Below are 22,108 nucleotides of genomic sequence, written 5' to 3'. Positions count from 1 at the left end.
GGACTAAGTACATCATATTAAAAGATGATTTTTAGTTTTTATTCTAATTAGGGTCCAATAAGCCCAAATAGCTAAGAGAAATAAAAAAAGCATGTAAACAAACAGCTTGGGCCTTAAGAGGTTAAAGAGAAACTACATCTTGTGAGACGATGTCGGCCAACCCCGGAAGCTAGCTCAGCTGTTCTGGCGATGAAATGGGGAAATGCTCGCCATTTCCACTCGAATCGTCCGACTATGAGGGGTACAACTGGCTTGTACGGCGTAGAATAGGTGCTACAAGTTGTGAGTTCAAATATTTTATTTTTTCACTTTTAATGTGTTTTTTGCAATTTAGATTTTGACAGTACCACGTAAGATATGTTTTAATTGCTGATGCGGTTTAATTGATTTTTAAATGCACCAGAAAATAACCCGTTTTGTACACTATTGAGGTGATATATATATATATATATATACATATATATATATATTTGTGTGTGTATATATTTATATAAAGGTATATACAGTATAGGCGTAATATGATCAAACGTTCTTGTTCTTGTCAAAAGTCTAGCAGCCGCATTTTGTTCCAACCGTAATCTTTTAATACTAGACATAGGGAGACCCCAAAATAATACGTTACAGTAATCGAGACGAGACGTAACAAATGCACGAATAATGATATCAGCGTCGCTGGTGGACAAAATGGGATTAATTTTAGCGATATTAAGGAGATGAAAGAAGGCCGTTTTAGTTACACTCTTAATGTGTGACTCAAATGAGAGTTGGGTGGAAGATAATACCCAGATTCGTTTTGTGTAATTGTTTCGTTGTCAAATGTTAAGGTGGTAATATTAAATAAGTGTATAATTGTTTGGTCGTCAAATGTTAAGGTGGTATTTTTAAATAAGTGTATAAATGTTTTGTTGTCAAATGTTAAGGTGGTATTATTAAATAAGTGTATAATTGTTTGGTTGTCAAATGTTAAGGTGGTATTATTCAATAAGTGTATAATTGTTTGGTCGTCAAATGTTAAGGTGGTATTTTGAAATAGGTGTATAATTGTTTGGTTATCAAATGTTAAGGTGGTATTATTAAATAGGTGTATAATTGTTTGGTTGTCAAATGTTAAGGTGGTTTTATTAAATAGGTGTGTAATCGTTTGGTTGTCAAATATTAAGGTGGTATTAGATAAGTGTATAATTGTTTTGTTGTCAAATGTGAAGGTGGTATTCAAAAAGTGTATAATTGTTTGGTTGTCAAATGTTAAGGTGGTATTATTAAATAAGTGTATAAATGTTTGGTTGTCAAATGTTAAGGTGGTATTATTAAATAAGTGTATCATTGTTTGGTTGTCAAATGTTAAGGTGGTATTATTAAATAAGTGTATCATTGTTTTGTTGTCAAATGTTAAGGTGGTATTATTAAATAAGTGTATAAATGTTTGGTTGTCAAATGTTAACGTGGTATTATTAAACAAGTGTATCATTGTTTGGTTGTCAAATGTTAAGGTGGTATTATTAAATAAGTGTGTACTTGTTTGGTTGTCAAATGTTAAGGTGGTATTATTAAATAAGTGTATCATTGTTTTGTTGTCAAATGTTAAGGTGGTAGTATTGAATAAGTGTATAATTGTTTGGCTGTCAAATGTTAAGGTGGTCTTATTAAATAAGTGTAAAAAAGTTTGGTTTTCAATTATTAAGGTGGTATTATTAAATAGGTGTGTAATCGTTTGGTTGTCAAATATTAAGGTGGTATTTTTAAATAGGTGTATCATTGTTTTGTTGTCAAATGTTAAGGTGGTATTATTAAAATGTGTATACTTGTTTGGTTGTCAAATGGTAAGGTGGTATTATTAAATAAGTGTATAAATGTTTGGTTGTCAAATGTTAACGTGGTATTATTAAATAGGTGTATCATTGTTTGGTTGTCAAATGTTAAGGTGGTATTATTAAATAAGTGTATCATTGTTTGATTGTCAAATGTTAAGGTGGTCTTATTAAATAAGTGTAAAAATGTTTGGTTGTCAAATGTTAAGGTGGTATTATTAAATAGGTGTGTAATGTTTGGTTGTCAAATTTAAGGTGGTATTTTTAAATAGGTGTATAATTGCTTTCTTATCAAATGTTAAGGTGGTACTATTAAATAAGTGTATGATTGTTTGGTTGTCAAATGTTAAGGTGGTATTATTAAATAACAATAATTGCTTTGTTATCAAATGTTAAGGTGGTATTATTAAATAGGTGTATAATTGTTTGGTTGTCATATCTTAAGGTGGTATTGTTAAATAAGTGTATAATTGTTTGGTTGTCAAATGTTAAGGTGGTATTTTTAAACAGGTGTTTAATTGTTTGGTTATCAAATGTTAAGGTGGTATTATTAAATAGGTGTATAATTGTTTGGTTGTGAAATGTTAAGTTGGTATTATTAAATAGGTGTGTAATCGTTTGGTTGTCAAATATTAAGGTGATATTATTAAATAAGTGTATAATTGTTTGGTTATCAAATATTAAGGTGATATTATTAAATACGTGTATAATTGTTTGGTTGTCAAATGTTAAGGTGGTATTATTAATTAAGTGTATAATTGTTTGGTTGTCAAATATTAAGGTGGTATTATTAAATAAGTGTATAATTGTTTTGTTGTCAAATGTTAAGGTGATATTATTAAATAAGTGTATAAATGTTTGGTTGCCAAATGTTAACGTGCTATTATTAAATAAGTGTATCATTGTTTTACCCACATATGCGGTCCTCTCCAAGGTTTCTCATAGTCATTCACATCGACGTCCCACTGGGGTGAGTTTTTCCTTGCCCTTATGTGGGCTCTGTACCGAGGATGTCGTTGTGGCTTGTGCAGCCCTTTGAGACACTTGTGATTTAGGGCTATATAAATAAACATTGATTGATTGATTGATTTTGTTGTCAAATGTTAAGGTGGTATTATTAAATAAGTGTATAATTGTTTGGTTGTCAAATGTTAAGGTGGTATTATTAAATAAGAATAAATGTTTGGTTGTCAATGTTAAGGTGGTATTATTAAATAAGTGTATAATTGTTTTGTTGTCAAATGTGAAGGTGGTATTATTCAATAAGATTACATTGTTATAACTACATTAATAATATCAAAATGAAATTACAGGAGTTATATATTTCATCTTCTGATCGATATAAAAATAACACCAATTGGCGCATTTTAAAACTGTGCTATAATGCCTCTCAAGATGTTTCTTTTCTCTTCTCTTTTCTGGATGACATCCGTTGTGACAAATGAAACAACTCCACAGCACCTTTTAGCTAAAAGTGTTTCTCTCTCTCTCCAGATTCAATGGATGACCACACTCTACTGTGGCTCCTGAATCAGATCCGTCTCGGGGTGCCACAAGTCAGTATTCAAGTTCGACAGCATAAACATACCCAGGCCTACGCTTTCTTCATCACCACCACATTTGAGAAGTAAGCAACACTGTGTGTGTGTGTGTGTGTGTGTGTGTGTGTGTGTGTGTGTGTGTGTGTGTGTGTGTGTGTGTGTGTGTGTGTGTGTGTGTGTGTGTGTGTTTTCTTGTATTGCTACGCTTGTTGAGACACCAACAAGGAAAAGTACCTTCCATATGAGGAGGTGTGAACAAGTTAGGACATAAATCATGGTCCCAATACGGAAAAAACCATTGCATCTAATAGAGAATGTCTCATTTGCACCCCTGGTGGTGAAATCTATCAAAATGAGGGAGATCCCAAAAAGGAGGGATTTTTCAAATGGACTGTGTGTCGGTTTTAAAAGTGCTCCCTCTCTGGTCAACATATGAAATAACAAGTGTGTGTAAAAATTCGAAGAGCTCCTCCACTGGCCAACATATGTAATAACAAGTGTGTGTAAGGAATTGAAATGCGCCTCCTTTGGACAAAATTAATTTAAAAAATCAAATAAATATGTATATAGAGACATACTGTAATAACTTGAAGTAAATAAAAAATAAAATAATACAATAAATAACTAAAAGCAGTCTTTTTCTCAAAATGTGTCAACTTTTTTCTTATAAAATATACAATTTCTCATATTATTTCTGTTTCTGTGATATTGCAATATTTTCTCGTAAAATTATAACTTTTTTGTGTAAAATGATTACTTTTTAATGCAAAATGGTGACATTTGTTTTATAAAATTCTGACTTTTATCACAATATTGCCAATTTGTTTGTTGTAAAATGCTGACATTTTTTGAGTAAAATGATGACTTTTGTCATAATTTTGCCAAGTAAAATTCCAGATTATTATTACAATATTACCAAAATGTTAACGTTTTCTCATAAAATTGTGACTTTTGTCGAGTAAAATTACGACTCTTTTCATAAAATTGCCAAAATGTTAAGCCTTTCTTGTGAAATCGCGACTGTTATTGAGTAAAATTCCAACTTTTATCATAACATTGCACAAATGTTCAGTTTTTCTTGTGAAATTTTGACTTGCGTTGAGTAAAATGACGACTTTTATTATAATTCTGCCAAAATTCTAAGTTTTTCTTGTGAAATTACGACCTTTTTCTTGTGAAATTCCAACAAATTTTTCACAACAAGCTTTTTTTTTTTTTGCATAGTATGTATATATTATTAATGTTGTAAATACAAATCTTTATATATCTAGAAAGGGCGGTCCTAAAGAGGTAGGCATTTTTCAGAGGTCTCAAGAAGGTAACAAATACGTGTTGTGTGTGGGTGTCTGTGTGTGTGTGAGTGAGTGTGTGTGTGTGTGTGTGCGTGTGTACTATTCTGACAAAATTAATTTAAAAAATCAAATAAATATGTATATAGAGACATACTGTAATAACTTGAAGTAAATAAAAAATAAAATAATACAATAAATAACTAAAAGCAGTCTTTTTCTCAAAATGTGTCAACTTTTTTCTTATAAAATATACAATTTCTCATATTATTTCTGTTTCTGTGATATTGCAATATTTTCTCGTAAAATTATAACTTTTTTGTGTAAAATGATTACTTTTTAATGCAAAATGGTGACATTTGTCTTGTAAAATTCTGACCTTTATCACAATATTGCAAATTTGTTTGTTGTAAAATGGTGACATTTTTTGAGTAAAATGATGACTTTTGTCATAATTTTGCCAAGTAAAATTCCAGATTATTATTACAATATTACCAAAATGTTAACGTTTTCTCATAAAATTGTGACTTTTGTCGAGTAAAATTACGACTCTTTTCATAAAATTGTCAAAATGTTAAGCTTTTCTTGTGAAATCGCGACTGTTATTTAGTAAAATTCCAACTTTTATCATAACATTGCACAAATGTTCAGTTTTTCTTGTGAAATTTTGACTTGCGTTGAGTAAAATGACGACTTTTATTATAATTCTGCCAAAATTCAAAGTTTTTCTTGTGAAATTACGACCTTTTTCTTGTGAAATTACAACACATTTTTCACAACAAGCTTTTTTATATTTGCATAGTATGTATATATTATTAATGTTGTAAATACAAATCTTTATATATCTAGAAAGGGCGGTCCTAAAGAGGTAGGCATTTTTCAGAGGTCTCAAGAAGGTAACAGATACGTGTGTGTGTGTGTGTGTGTGTGTGTGTGTGTGTGTGTGTGTGTGTGTGTGTGTGTGTGTGTGTGTGTGTGTGTGTGTGAGTGAGTGTGTGTGTGTGTGTGTGTGTGTACTATTGTAATATTCAAGAAGCCCCATGGCCCCATAGGGTGTGCTCTTGCAAAAACAAGCTCATTGCCTATTTTGACAGGCAATCTTTGGCGGAGATGCGCGTATGACGTCTGTAGGAATGTGCAACTATTTGTTGTGTGCGTTACTGAACTTTCTCACCCATAAATAGAAACACCAGCAGCCTGACTCCTTCCTAGGCTGTGTTACTGTACATTCCGTCTGGACTTACAACGCCGCTCGTTTGTTTTCAGCTTACTGCAGGGAGCGGAGCAGATGAGTATGCACAAGGCCGTCAAGCCACAATTTGGTGGCGGGATGCGTCGTTTCTCCTGTGAAGAGGACAACATCTATGAGAACATCGAGAGCGAGCTCTGCTTTTTCACCTCGCAGGTAAGAGGTCCGAAACTGTGGCCTCCTGACAACCACCAAACATGAATTTGGCTCAACTTCTGTGACGCTCCAAACAGCTACTTACAAAACCCAAAACCAGTGAAGTTGTCACGTTGTGTAAATGGTAAATAAAAAAAAATTACAATGATTTGCAAATCCTTTTCAACTTATATTCAATTGAATAGACTGCAAAGACAAGATATTTAATGTTCCCACTGAGAAACGTAATTTTTTTTTTGCAAATAATCATTAACTTAGAATTTAATGGCAGCAACACATTGCAAACAAGTTGTCACAGGGGCATTTTTACCACTGCGTTACATGGCCTTTCCCTTTAACAACACTCAGTAAACGTTTGGGAACTGAGGATCCCAATTTTTGAAGTTTTTCAGGTGGAATTCTTTCCCATTCTTGCTTGATGTACAGCTTAAGTTGTTCAACAGTCCGGGGGTCTCCGTTGTGGTATTTTAGGCTTCATAATGCACCACACATTTTCAATGAGAGACAGGTCTGGACTACAGGCAGGCCAGTCCAGTACCCGCACTCTTTTACTACGAAGCCACGCTGTTGTAACACGTGCAGAATGTGGCTTGGCATTGAAATAAGCAGGGGCGTCCATGAAAAAGACGTTGCTTGGATGGCAACATATGTTGCTCCAAAGCCTGTATGTACCTTTCAGCATTAATGGTGCCTTCACAGATGTGTAAGTTACCCATGCCTTGGGCACTAATACACCCCCATACCATCACAGATGCTGGCTTTTGAACTTTGCGCTTATAACAGTCCGGATGGTTCTTTTCGTCTTTGTTCCGGAGGACACGACGTTCACAGTTTCCAAAAAGAATTTGAAATGTGGACTCGCCAGACCACAGAACACTTTTCCACTTTGCATCAGTCCATTTTAGATGAGCTCGGGCCCAGTTTCTGGGTGTTGTTGATAAATGGCTTTGGCTTTGCATAGTAGTAACTTGCACCTATAGATGTAGCGACCAACTGTAGTTACTGACAGTGGTTTTCTGAAGTGTTCCTGAGCCCATGTGGTGATATCCTTTACACACTGATGTCGCTTTTTGATGCAACTGTAGTTACTGACAGTGGTTTTCTGAAGTGTTCCTGAGCCCATGTGGTGATATCTTTTACACACTGATGTCGCTTTTTGATGCAGTACCGCCTGAGGGATCGAAGGTCACAGGCATTGCCGCTTACGTGCAGTGATTTCTCCAGATTCTCTGAACCCTTTGATGATATTACGGACCGTAGATGGTGAAATCCCTAAATTCCTTGCAATAGCTGGTTGAGAAATGTTGTTCTTAAACTGTTGGACAATTTGCTCACGCATTTGTTCACAAAGTGGTGACCCTCGCCCCATCCTTGTTTGTGAATGACTGAGCATTTTATGGAAGCTGCTTTTATACCCAATCATGGCACCCACCTGTTCCCAATTAGCCTGTTCACCTGTGGGATGTTCCAAATAAGTGTTTGATGAGCATTCCTCACCTTTCTCAGTCTTTTTTGCCACTTGTGCCAGCTTTTTTGAAACATGTTGCAGGCATCAAATTCCAAATAAGCTAATATTTGCAAAAAATAACAACATTTTCTCGTTTGAACGTTAAATATCTTGTCTTTGCAGTCTATTCAATTGAATACAAGTCGAAAAGGATTTGCAAATCATTGTATTCTGTTTTTATTTACCACTTCAAAGCGCGAACTTCACTGGTTTTGGGTTTTGTAAAACAAGAAGTAGAACACACCATGCATGTTTTATACCATTATATCAGGGCTATTCAACTAGCAGCCTGGGAATCACACCATACCGGCCCCTGGGTTCAGTTCAAAACTTGGGAAATGAACATTTTTGCAGCAAATTCCTAAAAAACACGAGCGTGCTCCATGAGCTCGGACCACTGTAAACACATTAGCAGATCCTTGCATTGATATTTTAACTTTGCTATCAAACACAGAACACTGGGGTCCACGCTTGTGGTTTACATAACTGAGGGGTTCCTCAAGGTACCCCGTTAAGTCCACTCTTTATTGGCAGTTCCATATTTTTTCCCCGTTAACGATAATAATGATAAATGCGGGAAAACTCCCGACAGTTTTACATTAAAATTATGGAAACACTTTGATAAACTCACGGTCTGACTGGCCCCAGCTCACTTGCTTGAATGCTAACATGAAAACAACAGACATTTACGTCTTATCTCATGACGAAACGACATACATTAATCTAAACTTTATATAAACACATTGCTATCCAAGCAAATAAGCTTTTCAATTGTCACTATTGAACCTATAAGCCCGCCTAACATAACCCAAATAGGCTTGATGATTCAAACGAGGGTTGATCATGTATGCAGTACTCCCGCCACCCCGCAGGGGGCAACAGCGAGGTATATGTGTCACAGTGAAGCAGCAGTGGGGTGAGTAGAAGAAGTCTACTCAATCAACCCTGGAAAAATAATCTAAATAAATTGCAAAAATTGCTCTTTTAACAACGACCATACAACAAAGTATGAATGTTCTGCTCGAGTCATTGTTTCCTGTCGGACCTTTTAAGCGACGGACACATTGATCCAGACAACAGCAACAATAGTACAAATCCCAGCGTGTAAACATCATCGCCAAACATGTGTAAGTAGATATAATTTGTGCATAAATATATTTACTTTGTTTTGTATTGAAATTGCTGACTTTGTGATGTATTTTGTATTCGTCTTTGTGTTGTTTTTTTGTCTGAGAGTAACGATCAAACCTCGTTTAAAACATGTAGCGCTAAATTTGACCAGTAGATGGCGACAACGCTAATAGTGATAAGTCACATACAATGTTTGGTGTGTGAATGTTGTATAATTTGTATACGTGTAAACATCCATCCATCCATTTTCTACCGCTGGTCCCTTTTGGGGTCGCGGGGGTTCGTTGGAGCCTATCTCAGCTTCATTCGGGCGGAAGGCGGGGTACACCCTGGACAAGTCGCTACCTCATCACAGGGCCAACACAGATAGACAGACAACATTCACACACTAGAGCCAATTTAGTGTTGCCAATCAACTTATCCCCAGGTGCATGTCTTTGGAGGTGGGAGGAAGCCGGAGTACCCGGAAGGAACCCACGCAGTCACGGGGAGAACATGCAAACTCCACACAGAAAAATCCCGAGCCTGGAATTGAACTCAGGACTACTCAGGACCTTCGTATTGTGAGGCAGATGCACTAACCCCTCTTCCACCGTGCTGCCCTTCGTGTAAACATTTGTAGTTTATTATGTGAATATATTAACACGAAACCTATTTTTTTTAATGTAAAATACACGATAGACATTATTTGTGTTTGATACACAATTGACTTTTGTTTATTTTATGTTTATATTTTCAGTCTCACAAACCTGAATGTAGGAAGAAGTATAAAGAAATAAAACTAAGGAAGGAAAATAATTGAAAAGAAGGAACATCAAAAACTAGACCTTTTTCGATGCCGTTAACTATCTGCACACGCTGGAAACGAGTGGCGAGAGCAGAATAATGAATTTATTGACAGTGCAGTGTCAAAGATGATGTGTTTACTTTGTGATGAAGTAAACACAGTCTCAAAGGAATATAACCTGAGGGGGGCACAATCATTTCGATGTCCGGCCCCTGAGCCCTTGAAACGGCGGCCCTCTTCATGATGTAGTTGTTGAATAGCCCTGCTATAGGCTGCGCTCTCTTAGAACAGAGTGATTGATATACAGGTGAAATAAAAAAAATACAAATATTGTGCAAAAGTCCATTAAAATATGAAACTAATATGTGATATAAACTAATTTTTCATACATAGGGAGATATGTTGAGCATGTTGATGATCATAGCTTACACGAAGGAGAGGGGGGCAGAGCAGAAAAGAAACGGCAGATCAACTGGTCTAAAAAGGGGGTCTATTTTAAGGCTAGAGTGTACAAATGAGTTTTAAGATGGGACTTAAATGCTTCTACTGAGGTAGCATCTCTAACTGTTACCGGGAGGGCATTCCAGAGTACTAGAGCCCGAATAGAAAACGCTCTACAGCCCGCAGACTTTTCTTTGGGCTCTGGGAATCACTAATAAGCCGGAGTTCTTTGAACGCAGATTTCTTGCCGGGACATATGGTACAATACAATCAGCAAGATAGGATGGAGCTAGACCGTGTAGTATTTTATACCTAAGTAGTAAAACCTTAAAGTCACAGCTTCAGTGCACAGGAAGCCAGTGCAGGTGAGCCAGTATATGTATATATGTATATAAGTACATACAGTATAGGCGTAATATGATCAAACTTTCTTGTTCTTGTCAAAAATCTAGCAGCCGCATTTTGTACCAACTGTAATCTTTTAATGCTAGACATAGGGAGGCCCCGAGGGTCACCACTTTGTGAACAAATGCCTGAGCAAAATAGACATCTAGTCTCTTCTCAAGGATAGGGCTATCACTTTTGCATTCCTAAGTCCCAATTAGGGCCTCTTTCCTACTAGAAGTGATGTAATCCACCTGCGAATGTCAAACTAAGTGGCCTTATCTTATTATGTGCTCAAACTGAAATACCACTGTTTAATTAAACTTGGTGGTTTGCTTTCTCCAAGATGAATATAAACATTCACCATATGCAACACATAATATGACTTAATTAATTCACTTCAACAGTCTCTTAAACTGAATCATATTGGTGCTTTGTTAGATTTCTTTGGTTAATCCATTCCATAATTGAATTGCACATACGGATATGCGAAAGGTTTTAAATGTTGTACGAGCACAAAAATGTTCCAGAGTTCTGTTTTGGAGAGAGAATCTTTGACTAGCTTTTTTGCAGAAGGTCCTTAAATACAGCAGAGAGCAGAGCATAATTAAAATGTCTTCTGTAGAGGACGCTGGTTCTTTGAAATAAACCAAAGGACAATAATAAGTCCTCAATATGGAAATGTAGCTGAATATCGCTGCATCGTACCATCTATTTTACTACGATGGTGCAATAACTTTTCTCAGTGTGCAATATGATTACTGTCATTTGTTTGTTGCACCACTTATGCTTTGTTTTTAGGAGCGCCAGAGCATCATTAAGTATTGGCTGGACAATCTACGAGCCAAGCAGGGGGAGGTGCTTCATAACATTCACTTCTTGGAGGGGCAACCCATTAGTAAGCTTCTTTTCAGTGTTGTTGTCATAATACAAACCCCAAAACCAGTAAAGTTGGCACGTTGTGTAAATAAAAACAGAATACAATGGTTTGTAAATCCTTTTCAACTTATCTTCAATTGAATAGACTGCAAAGATAAGATATTAAACGTTTGAACTGGAAAACGTTGTTAATTTTTGCAAATATTAGCTCATTTGGAATTTGATGCCTGCAACATGTTTCAAAAAAGCTGGCACAAGTGGCAAAAAAGACTGAGAAAGTTGAGGAATGCTCATCAAACACTTATTTGGAACATCCCACAGGTGAACAGGCTAATTGGGAACAGGTGGGTGCCATGATTGGGTATAAAAGCAGCTTCCATGAAATGCTCAGTCATTCACAAACAAGGATGGGGCGAGGGTCACCACTTTGTCAACAAATGCGTGAGCAAATAGTCGAACAGTTTAAGAACAACATTTCTCAACCAGCTATTGCTAAGAATTTAGGGATTTCACCATCTACGGTCCGTAATATCATCAAAAGGCCGAAAACCAACATTGAATGCCCATGACCTTTGATCCCTCAGGCGGTACTGCATCAAAAAGCGACCTCAGTGTGTAAAGGACATCACCACATGGGCTCAGGAACACTTCAGAAAACCACTGTCAGTAACTACAGTTCATCGCTGCATCTGTAAGCGCAAGTTTAAACTCTACTATGCAAAGCCATTTATCAACAACACCCAGAAACGCCGCCGGCTTTGCTGGGCCTAAGCTCATCTATGATAGACTGATGCAAAGTGGAAAAGTGTTCTGTGGTCTGACAAGTCCACATTTCAAATTGTTTTTGGAAAATGTGGACGTTGTGTTCTCCGGACCAAAGAGGAAAAGAACCATCCGGATTGTTCTAGGTGCAAAGTTGAAAAGCCAGCATCTGTGATGGTATGGGGGTGTATTAGTGCCCAAGACATGGGTAACTTACACATCTGTGAAGGCGCCATTAATGCTGAAAGGTACATACAGGTTTTGGAGCAACATATGTTGCCATCCAAGTAACGTTATCATGGACGCCCCTGCTTATTTCTGCAAGACAATGCCAAGCCACGTGTTACAACAGCGTGGCTTCATAGTAAAAGAGTGCGGTTACTAGACTGGCCTGCCTGTAGTCCAGACCTGTCTCCCATTGAAAATGTGTGGCGCAATATGAAGCCTATAATACCACAACGGAGACCCCCGGACTGTTGAACAACTTAAGCTGTACATCAAGCAAGAATGGGAAAGAATTCCACCTGAAAAGCTTCAAAAATTGGTGTCCTCAGTTCCCAGAGTGTTGTTAAAAGGAAAGACCATGTAACACAGTGGTAAAAATGCCCCTGTGACAACTTTCTTGCTGCCATTAAATTCTAAGTTAAGATTATTTGCAAAAATGTATTCTGGTTTTATTTACCATTTACACAACGTGCCAACTTCACTGGTTTTGGGGTTTGTACATTCAGCTGAAAATGCCCCTGTCCTTAGGATTACTGAAGGTCCTTAAAGGCACCTTAAAACTGCGCTGTAATTATGCCAGTACAAAACTTTTTATGAACTTTTTCTGGCTTTGCAGTTCCGGAGCTGGTGACTCGGGGTGTGATCCATCAGATGTTTCCTCTCCATGAGCAAAGGATCCTGAATCAGCTGATGACATCCTGGGTGCAGGCTGTTTGCGAAAGGCAGCCCCTGGGTAGGTGGTGTGTCATGTACATGTTGGAGACATGACGTCAAAGTGGTATCATTCTGCCCTTTTGAGTGTTTCCCTCCCGTAAGGCAGATGACATCTGTGACTACTTTGGAGTGAAGATCGGCATGTATTTTGCCTGGCTCGGTTTCTACACCAGCTCCATGCTTTACCCCGCTGTCATCGGCTTCCTCCTGTGGATCCTTGCTGAGGCCGACCAGGTATTTGGAAGGAGTGCAAGGTGTGACTGTTGCGCCTTAAAATGCTTGCTTCTTCAAAAAAGTTACGGCTTGTTTTTTTCCAATGACATTGAGTCGACTTAATGAATTTTGTCACCAATGGTTCCTTGTCACCTTAAAAAGCGCAGGACTTCAAGAAAAATTGGAAAACAAATACTGGATTGATGTTTTACTCGTTTTATAGGACCCAGACTTAAAAGAAGACACGGGATGGCAGTAAAAGCACACATTGTCAAATTAATATGCTGTTATAATTAATTATGGGCCTGCTGCGATAGGGCCCATTCACATGCTGCAAGCAGCCCACTAGCACGCTAACAAGAAAGTGCTAACTTTTTTTTTAATTTTACACTTTTTTCTCTAATTCCGCAGCCATACACATTACAGTCACATAACTTGGTGTTTGAAACATGCAAACTGTATGCACGTTTACGTTAGCATGCTAACATTAAAGTGCTGGCTTTTTGAGCTAATTTTGATACCGTTTACCCTAGAGCAGGGGTCGGCAACCCGCAGCTCCGGAGCCGCATGCGGCTCTTTGATCACTCTGATGCGGCTCGGCAGCTTACTTGCCGACCCCCCGATTTTCCCGGGAGACTTCCGGATTTCAATGCCTCTCGCAGAAAACTCCTGGGATTAATATTCTCCGATTTTCACCCTTACAGTTATAGTAAGGGCGTGCCATGATGGTACAGCAATTGGCACCCTCTACAAGCTGCATTAACAGCGTGCCATCCCAACCCCTTGTTATGCAGTATGCGTCTTCCGCTTGCACAAGTATGTGACAGCAAGGCATACTTGGTCAACAGCCACACAGGTTACACTGACGGTGACCATATAAAACAACTTTAACACTCTTACTAATAATGCGCCACAATTTGAACCAAAACCAAACAAGAATGACAAACACATTTCGGGAGAACATCTGCACCTTAACACAACATAAACACAACAGAACAAATACCCAGAATCCCATGCAGCCCTGACTCTTCCGGGCTACATTATACACCCCTGCTACCACCAAACCCCGCCCCCACCTCTGTGCGTCGGTTGAGGTGGGCGGGGGTGTATAATGTATCCCGGAAGAGTTAGGGCTGCATGGGATTCTGGGTATTTGTCCTGTTGTGTTTGTTGTGTTACGGTGCAGATGTTCTCCCGAAATGTGTTTGTCATTCTTGTTTGGTGTGGGTTCACAGTGTGGCGCATTATTAGTAAGAGTGTTAAAGTTGTTGTTTTTTTTATACCGCGACCGTCAGTGTAACCTGTGTGGTTGTTGACCAAGTATGCCTTGCTGTCACCTGCGTGAGCAAGCGGAAGCCCCATATGACGTGTGGTTGATCATGCACGCTGGTTGTAGTGGGTGCTTTATGCTGTACCATCACGGCACGCATGACGCTGACAAGCAATACTTTTTATGCAGTGTTATTCTGTTTTAAAATTCAAAAAAAATGTTGTGGCTCCCATTGTTACCTTTAATTTGTGAAACTGGTCAAAATGGCTCTTTGACTGGTAAAGGTTGCCGACCCCCACCCTAGAGTCATATAACTTGGTATGTGACAGCTGTTAACTGTTAGTGGGCTAACTTTAGCATGCTAGCATGCTAACAAGAAAGTGCAAACTTTTTGTGTGTGCTAATTTTATGCTTTTTTGTCTAATTCCACAGCCATACACCTTACAGTCATATAATAATAATATATTTTATTTGTAAAAAGCACTTTACATTGAGCAAAAAACCTCAAAGTGCGACAGTGTATTGAAAAAATAATAAAAAAAATAAAAAGATAATAATAAAAAAAATAAAAATAAAAACTAGAACAGCCTAATAACTAGAACTAGTATGCATATATCTATAAAAATGCTTTTTTTGAAAGAAGGGTTTTTAAGCCTTTTTTAAAAGCATCCACAGTCTGTGGTGCCCTCAGGTGGTCAGGGAGAGCATTCCACAGACTGGGAGCGGCGGAGCAGAAAGCCCGGTCTACCATAGTTCGTAGCTTTGTCCTCGGAGGTTGGAGGAGGTTAGCCTGTCCGGAGCGGAGGGGTCGAGTGGAGGATTTGGGGGTGAGGAGTTCTTTGAGGTAGAGGGGGGCATTTCTATGGAGGCACTGGTGGGTTAGTAGGGAGATTTTGTATTCAATCCTGAGTTAACTTGGTATTTGAACCACGCTGGTATGTGACAGCTGTTAACTGTTAGTGTGCTAACTTTAGCATGCTATCACGCTAACAAGAAAGTGCTAACTTTTTTTTTGCTAATTTTACGCTTTTTTGTCTAATTCCGTAGCCTTACACGTTACAGTCACATAACTTGGTATTTGAACCACGCTAACTGTATGCACGTTTACGCTAACATGCTAACATTAAAGTGCTGGCTTTTTGACCTAATTTTGATAACGTTTACCCTAGAGTCATATAACTTGGTATGTGACAGCTGTTAACTGTTAGTGTGCTAACTTTAGCATCCTAGCACGCCAACAAGAAAGTGCAAACTTTTTTGTGTGCTAATTTTACGCTTACAGTCATATAACTTGGTATTTGAAACATGCTAACTGTATGCACGTTTACGTTAGCAGGCTAGCATGCTAACATTAAAGTGCTGGCTTTTTTAGCTAATTTTGATACCGTTTACCCTAGAGTCATATAACTTGGTATGTGACAGCTTTTAACTGCTAGTGTGCTAACTTTAGCACGCTAACAAGAAAGTGCAAACTTTTTTTGTGTGCTAATTTTACGCTTTTTTGTCTAATTCCGCAGCCATACACCTTACAGTCACATAACTTGGTGTTTGAAACATGCTAACTGTATGCACGTTTATGTTAGCATGCAAACATTAAAGGACTGGCTTTTTGAGCTAATTTTGATACCGTTTACTCTAGAGTCATATAACTTGGTATGTGACAGCTTTTAACTGCTAGTGTGCTAACTTTAGCATGGTAGCATGCTAACAAGAAAGTGATAACTTTTTGTTGTTGCTAATTTTACGCTTTTTTTGTCTAATTCCGCAGCCATACACCTTACAGTCACATAACTTGGTGTTTGAAACATGTATGCATGTTTTTACGTTAGCATGTTAACATTAACGTGCTAGCTTTTCGAGCTAATTTTGCAACCGTTTACCCTAGTCATATAACTTGGTATGTGACACTTTTTAACCGTAAGCGTGCTAACGTTAGCATGCTAACATTAAAGTGCTAAACTTTTATTTGTCGTCATGGAGGCGAGGATTAGTGATTTAAAAGTAGCTAAAACACTGCAGAGAGATGTTAGCCGCGAGCTATGTTTTGAAAGCATCTTTAGTGTTTATATCTCCATGTACTTTATCGTTAGTTGTAAAGCCAAAATATGTCCATTCTCTCTCTTCTTTCTCGACACTGATTCTGCTTGCAAGTGCTGTGTGTGCATGTGTTGACTAACATGGATCGCGGCTTGTTTGTCAGCATTGTCACATTATGTTGTTGGGGGGGAAAAAAGTACTGGTATTTTTCAAAGGAAGTATAATACCTTTTTTAATTAATTAGTACATCGGTTCTTTATTAGTAGCAGAATTCCATACAACCCTACTGTCATCATACTTCAACATCTATGTCTTGTAAATTCTGCCTCTTTGCTAGGTCACTACTGTACAGTTTTTAATTGCCTTTCCCTGGATGGATAAATGGTGACTAGATATATAAATACAAGCTAGGATGTGAGGGTGGGAGTGTGTCGCAAAATTTTTATATACTACATTGAGTGTTTTTCCTGGCTCAAATTGAATCCTGACCATGCGCCAGAATTTTAACGCAAAAAAATGATCGTTTTTTTTTTTCATTTACAGTAATATGCTGTAAAGAACACCGTAAAATGTATTGTCATTTTTATTAATTTGATGGGCAGTTTGCTGTAAAATCATAAGTCAAGCAGATATCCATCCATCCATTTTCTACCGCTTATTCCCTTTTGGGGTCGCGGGGGGCGCTGGAGCCTATCTCAGCTACAATCGGGCGGAAGGCGGGGTACACCCTGGACAAGTCGCCACCTCATCGCAGGGCCAACACAGATAGACAGACAACATTCACACTCACATCCACACACTATTTAAGTATTTATTTTTATTTAGACAAAAAAATGTTTGGAACCTATGATAATATACTGTAATATTTGTTGCATTAATGCATACTATTAAAGTTTAAAAGGCATGCAATTGTAAGCAGTACATATATTTCTTCTGTCAAAATGAAAAAATTCCATTACATTTAGTGAGAAAATATGAAGTACTTTATTGACACTTATCATTTCCAGGTGTTGGCGAGCCAGATAAAATAATGTTGTGGGCCAGATGTGGCCCCCAGCCTTAAGCGCTTAAATAAGAGAATAATGGGCTCGTAGCTTGTGTGGTGGGGCCACTTTTGCTTGAGACACTCATAGATGATTTTGAAGCAGCCAAAAATGACCACATGTTGTCACCACCATGAATTATTACATATTAACTGCCTGTTACGTTAATTTCTCTGCTCTGTTTCACCTGGACTCTTGACTTTCCTCCTCGCCAGATCGCTTTTTTAAGTAGTGGCTGATTTTGCCTGCCATATCTGCAACGCTAAAAAACATAAACGTTACTCTGACACGGTGGAAACTTTTTTTTAAATAAACACGACATGCTTGTGATGCGTTCTTGGGGTAACTCCTTTTGGTTGACCTTGTACCAGTCAATCTGTACCGTCATGAAACTCTACCTGATCCTATGCAAACTTCTCATAAATTCTTCAATCAATCGATCTATTATAATTAGTCAGAAAAGGTTGGAAACAAAGCTAACACTACTAGTTGTGTTCACTTACCAGAGGCAAAGTGTTCACAGCACAGTCTGGAGTGTTCTATAGGGGTCCAGTGATCCCTCCGTATCATGCTCCGTATGGCGGTCAACGTTATGCACCAAGTAGCGGGAAACCACACTATTCGATCTGTTTCTTCTTCGGTAGTTGCTTCAGGTCTTTCCGGTGCACTGCTGTCGATATAGCCCCTCTATAGCGGCGCAACGCTGCAACTGCAGTTAAAATACGTAGCTGCCGCAGAGGGACATCAATCGCTCAATCAACACAGCCGGAGCTTTACGCTCTGGCTGGGGGCGGCACTAAATTAGCTGGAGGCGGCCGCAATGCAATTTTGAACGCAGGAAAAACCATGATATTACCCAGAAGGCTTAGTGCTGTAGTCGGGAACTGGAAGTAGGTGCGATAACGATACAAGTTGGATGTGTTGTTGAATGTTGCTCTTCCTGCTTCTTTTACACAAGAAACAAACATAAGTTTTCATTAAACAGTTGATGTGCTCGTTTGATTTGATTGGACAAATTTGATGACCGCAAATGACACTAATCAGCCAAAATATGCCAGAAAGTTGCGGGCATTGGACAAAGAATTTGCCTGAATTGGCGCAATCAATCAATCAATCAATGTTTATTTATATAGCCCTAAATCACAAGTGTCTCAAAGGGCATGATGACATTGTGAATTCTTGGAGGGACTGAACCTGGTTAGACCTCATAGCACGCTAGTTTGGGTTGGATTACTACGTTTCCTTCCACACTGCAGAAATATGTTTGCACGTTTTACTGAGGACTCCAAGGTATCCTTTGGTATCTGTAGTATTTGCACTTGGCTCGCTGACAATAAGCTATCCATACGCTTGGGTAAAACGGAATCCATCAACCATAAGAAAGTCAGTGACTTCACTATAAAAGTGGGTGACATTGTTATCACCAGGAAAGATGAGGTCACCTACCTAGGTTCCATTCTAGAGGCTAGTCTTTCCTGTGATAAAATGGCAACCAAGGTAATCAAAAAGGTCAACCAACGAACGAGATTTCTCTACAGAATCTCCTCTCTGGTCAACAAGAGCACCATGAAGATTCTAGCGGGAACTCTCATTCAACCCTTTTTCGATTACGCATGCACCTCCTGGTACCCTAGCATCTCCAAAACCCTCAAATCTAGACACAAAGCATCCCAGAACAAGCTAGTCAGGTTGCTTCTAGACCTCCACCCCAGATCACACCTCACTCCTACCTACTTCTCCAAAGTGGGCTGGCTCAGGATGGAGGACAGAGTAAAACAACTTGCACTGAGCCTAGTCTATAAAATCCGCTACACCGCCCTGATACCGAAGTACATGTCAAACTACTTCCAGAACGTAAATGACCGCCATAACCACAACACCAGAGGGAGCTCCACAAACCACGTTAAACCCAGATTCCAATCTAACAAAGTTCTTAACTCATTCTCCTTCTATGCCACATCAATATGGAATGCACTCCCAACCAGTGTTGGGACTTACGCGTTACAAAGTAATTTAGTGTTACCAATCAGCCTATCCCCAGGTGCATGTCGCTAGGGGTGGGAAGAAAGCAGAGTACCCGGAGACAACCCATGCAGCCACAGGGAGAACATGCAAACTCCACACAGAAAGACTCTGAGCCCAGGAATTGAACCCAGGACCTTCTCACTGTGAGGCAGAAGCGCTAACCAATGACCACATTACTGTAACGCCGTTAGTTTTGGCGGTAACTAGTAATCTAACGCGTTATTTTTTATATTCAGTAACTCAGTTACCGTTACTACATGATGCGTTACTGCGTTATTTTACGTTACTTTTGATGTAGTATCGGCTAGAAACAGAAGCACTGCGGTGTCGTTCCTCTGAATCTTCCTCTGTCACAAGCCGGAGAGAAGAAAAGAGGCGCGGTCTATGTGTGTGTCTGGGTGTGGGTGTGGGGAGGGGAGGCACACACGTGATCCGCGGTTTGATATATGAAACAAACAAAAAAAAGTTGTTGGCACGTTCAGTCCCCACACAGCGTGGTCATGGCGAGCGGAGATAACGGAGGAGCTTGAACGCCCCGCGCCATTGAATCGGTGTGTTTAAACGAGGGTTTTAAACACATGCTGAACGTGCTTGAGCCACGTTACGACATCCCGTCGCGCACCCACTTCAGCGATAAGATTGTGCCAGATCTTTATGAGCAGGAGAAGAAAAAAGTTGTGGATGAACTATCTCGAGCATCATCTGTTGCGCTGATGACAGACGGGTGGACGTCCAGGGGAACTATAAGCGCTCACTTCATCACAGCAGACTGGGAGATGAGAAGACACGCCCCCTCTACGAGAGTCACCTTGCGCAGGTACTGACACAAGCAGTGGAGGAATGGAAGATAAAGATATCACAGTCACACGTGATAATGCCAAAAATCAAATAATTACAGTGAATGAGGCAGGACTGGGACCATAGATAGGTGGTTTGCACATGTAGTGAATTTGGCATCACATCTCAGTGAATAGGATGGAGCGCCTCCTTGGGAGGATCAGGAAGGAGGTTTCCTACTTCCAACCATGCACAACAGCTGCTCCTGTGCTTAAGACAAAGCAAGAAATGCTAAAGCTGCCTACTCATAAGCTCATACATGATGTCCCAACGAAGTGGAACTCCACTTATGATATGTTGGAGCAGCAGGCAGCTATATACTTCACCATCTGTGTCAATGATCCTGCCACTGAAAACAAGGATTCTACAATCCATGGCTCCAAGTGTGGAACACAGCAGCATCACTCCAGATGTCAGGCTTTATTTCACTACCTATGTTTCAAGGAAGATGATGTTTCTTCTTATGTTGCACTTAAACTTGTTTTTTATTAATGGTCATTGGTCCAAGTTTAAAGAAAGGAGGAATGCCTTTTTATGTTGCACTGTTTTTCATTAATTATGTTAAAAGGAAAATAATAATGGATGTCAAGTTGATCAACAGATTGTATTATTCTCCAGTGCAATAACAGTACTGAAATGAAGGCTAAAAGGGCATTAATGGGAGCTTTAAAAAAAAGAAGAAGAAAAAAAGAAGTAACTAAATAGTTACTTTTCACAATAACGCATTACTTTTTGGTGTAAGTAACTGAGTTAGTAACTGAGTTACTTTTGAAATAAAGTAACTAGTTACTGGTTTTCAGTAACTAACCCAACACTGCTCCCAACAGGTGTAAAAGAAAGTGCATCTCTATCCTCCTTCAAAACCGCACTAAAAGAACACCTCCAGGCAACTACAACCCTAGCCTAACCCCCTGCCCCCACCACATCCCACCTCCTCGGATTGTAAATAATCAAATGTATATCCTTGTTCTTATGCTTTCTGAGCTCACTATGTCCACTACTTGCTGTACATATCCTATCAAGTCAGACCTACACTGTTACAATTTCTCAGATGATATTATTGTTGATGACTGAAGTGCTGATATCAACTAAACCTAACCCCCTCCACATTCCACCCCCCGGATTGTAAATAATGTAAATAATTCAATGTATATACTCTGATGATGATTAACTTGTGTGATGACTGTATTATGCTGATAGTATATATGTGTACCATGAATTGATTAACGTGGACCCCGACTTAAACAAGTTGAAAAACTTATTCTGGTGTTACCATTTAGTGGTCAATTGTACGGAATATGTACTGTACTGTGCAATCTACTAATAAAAGTCTCAATCAATCAATCAAGTGTGACATGACGGAATAATGGAAGAAAAAACAACAGACATTCGTATAAATCGAGAATATGTGTGCCCCTGTTTAGACCAGTCAGGACATCTGCTGTGTCGTCTTCGCACTCTTCAACGTCGTGTGGGCGACGTTGTTCCTGGAGCGCTGGAAGAGGCGAGAAGCTGAGCTGGCCTACAGGTGGGGCACGCTCGATACCCCTGCCGAGTCCTTGGAGGAGCCAAGGCCACAGTTCAGGGTGAGTGTCTCTATGAAACTCCAGGAGACTGTGCCACTGTGTGTGTGTTTTATTTGTTTGTGAAGGTTCCCGTCTGGCGTGTGCAATGAATCTCTCTGTAAATGCTTTTAGTTCAAGTGGCTCAGTCGAGGTAATGCCATGCTTCAAATAGTCTGTGCAGGATTTACTGCTGTCAGAGTCAGAGTCACGTGACTTGGAACAACAATATTGTATTTTACATTTTT

At 39.0% G+C, this 22,108-nt stretch overlaps 1 protein-coding gene across 3 annotated transcripts in view; it reads left to right on the top strand.

The window, feature by feature from the left end:
- Positions 1-22,108, top strand: part of ano8a (anoctamin 8a) — a 62,088-nt gene that overhangs the window by 2,872 nt on the left and 37,108 nt on the right. For all 3 annotated transcript variants that reach the window (XM_061929859.2, XM_061929869.2, XM_061929851.2), the window contains exons 3-8: positions 3,303-3,435; positions 5,905-6,043; positions 11,095-11,191; positions 12,776-12,892; positions 12,980-13,107; positions 21,723-21,884. In XM_061929859.2, the coding sequence (XP_061785843.2) occupies positions 3,303-3,435; positions 5,905-6,043; positions 11,095-11,191; positions 12,776-12,892; positions 12,980-13,107; positions 21,723-21,884 (776 nt within the window). The remainder of the gene's footprint in view (positions 1-3,302; positions 3,436-5,904; positions 6,044-11,094; positions 11,192-12,775; positions 12,893-12,979; positions 13,108-21,722; positions 21,885-22,108) is intronic.

Source organism: Nerophis lumbriciformis, linkage group LG03, assembly GCF_033978685.3.
Source record: "Nerophis lumbriciformis linkage group LG03, RoL_Nlum_v2.1, whole genome shotgun sequence".
In the NCBI taxonomy this organism is placed as follows: domain Eukaryota; kingdom Metazoa; phylum Chordata; class Actinopteri; order Syngnathiformes; family Syngnathidae; genus Nerophis; species Nerophis lumbriciformis.
The sequence above is the reverse complement of the archived record's forward strand: the minus strand, read 5'-3'. Positions and strand labels throughout refer to the sequence as shown.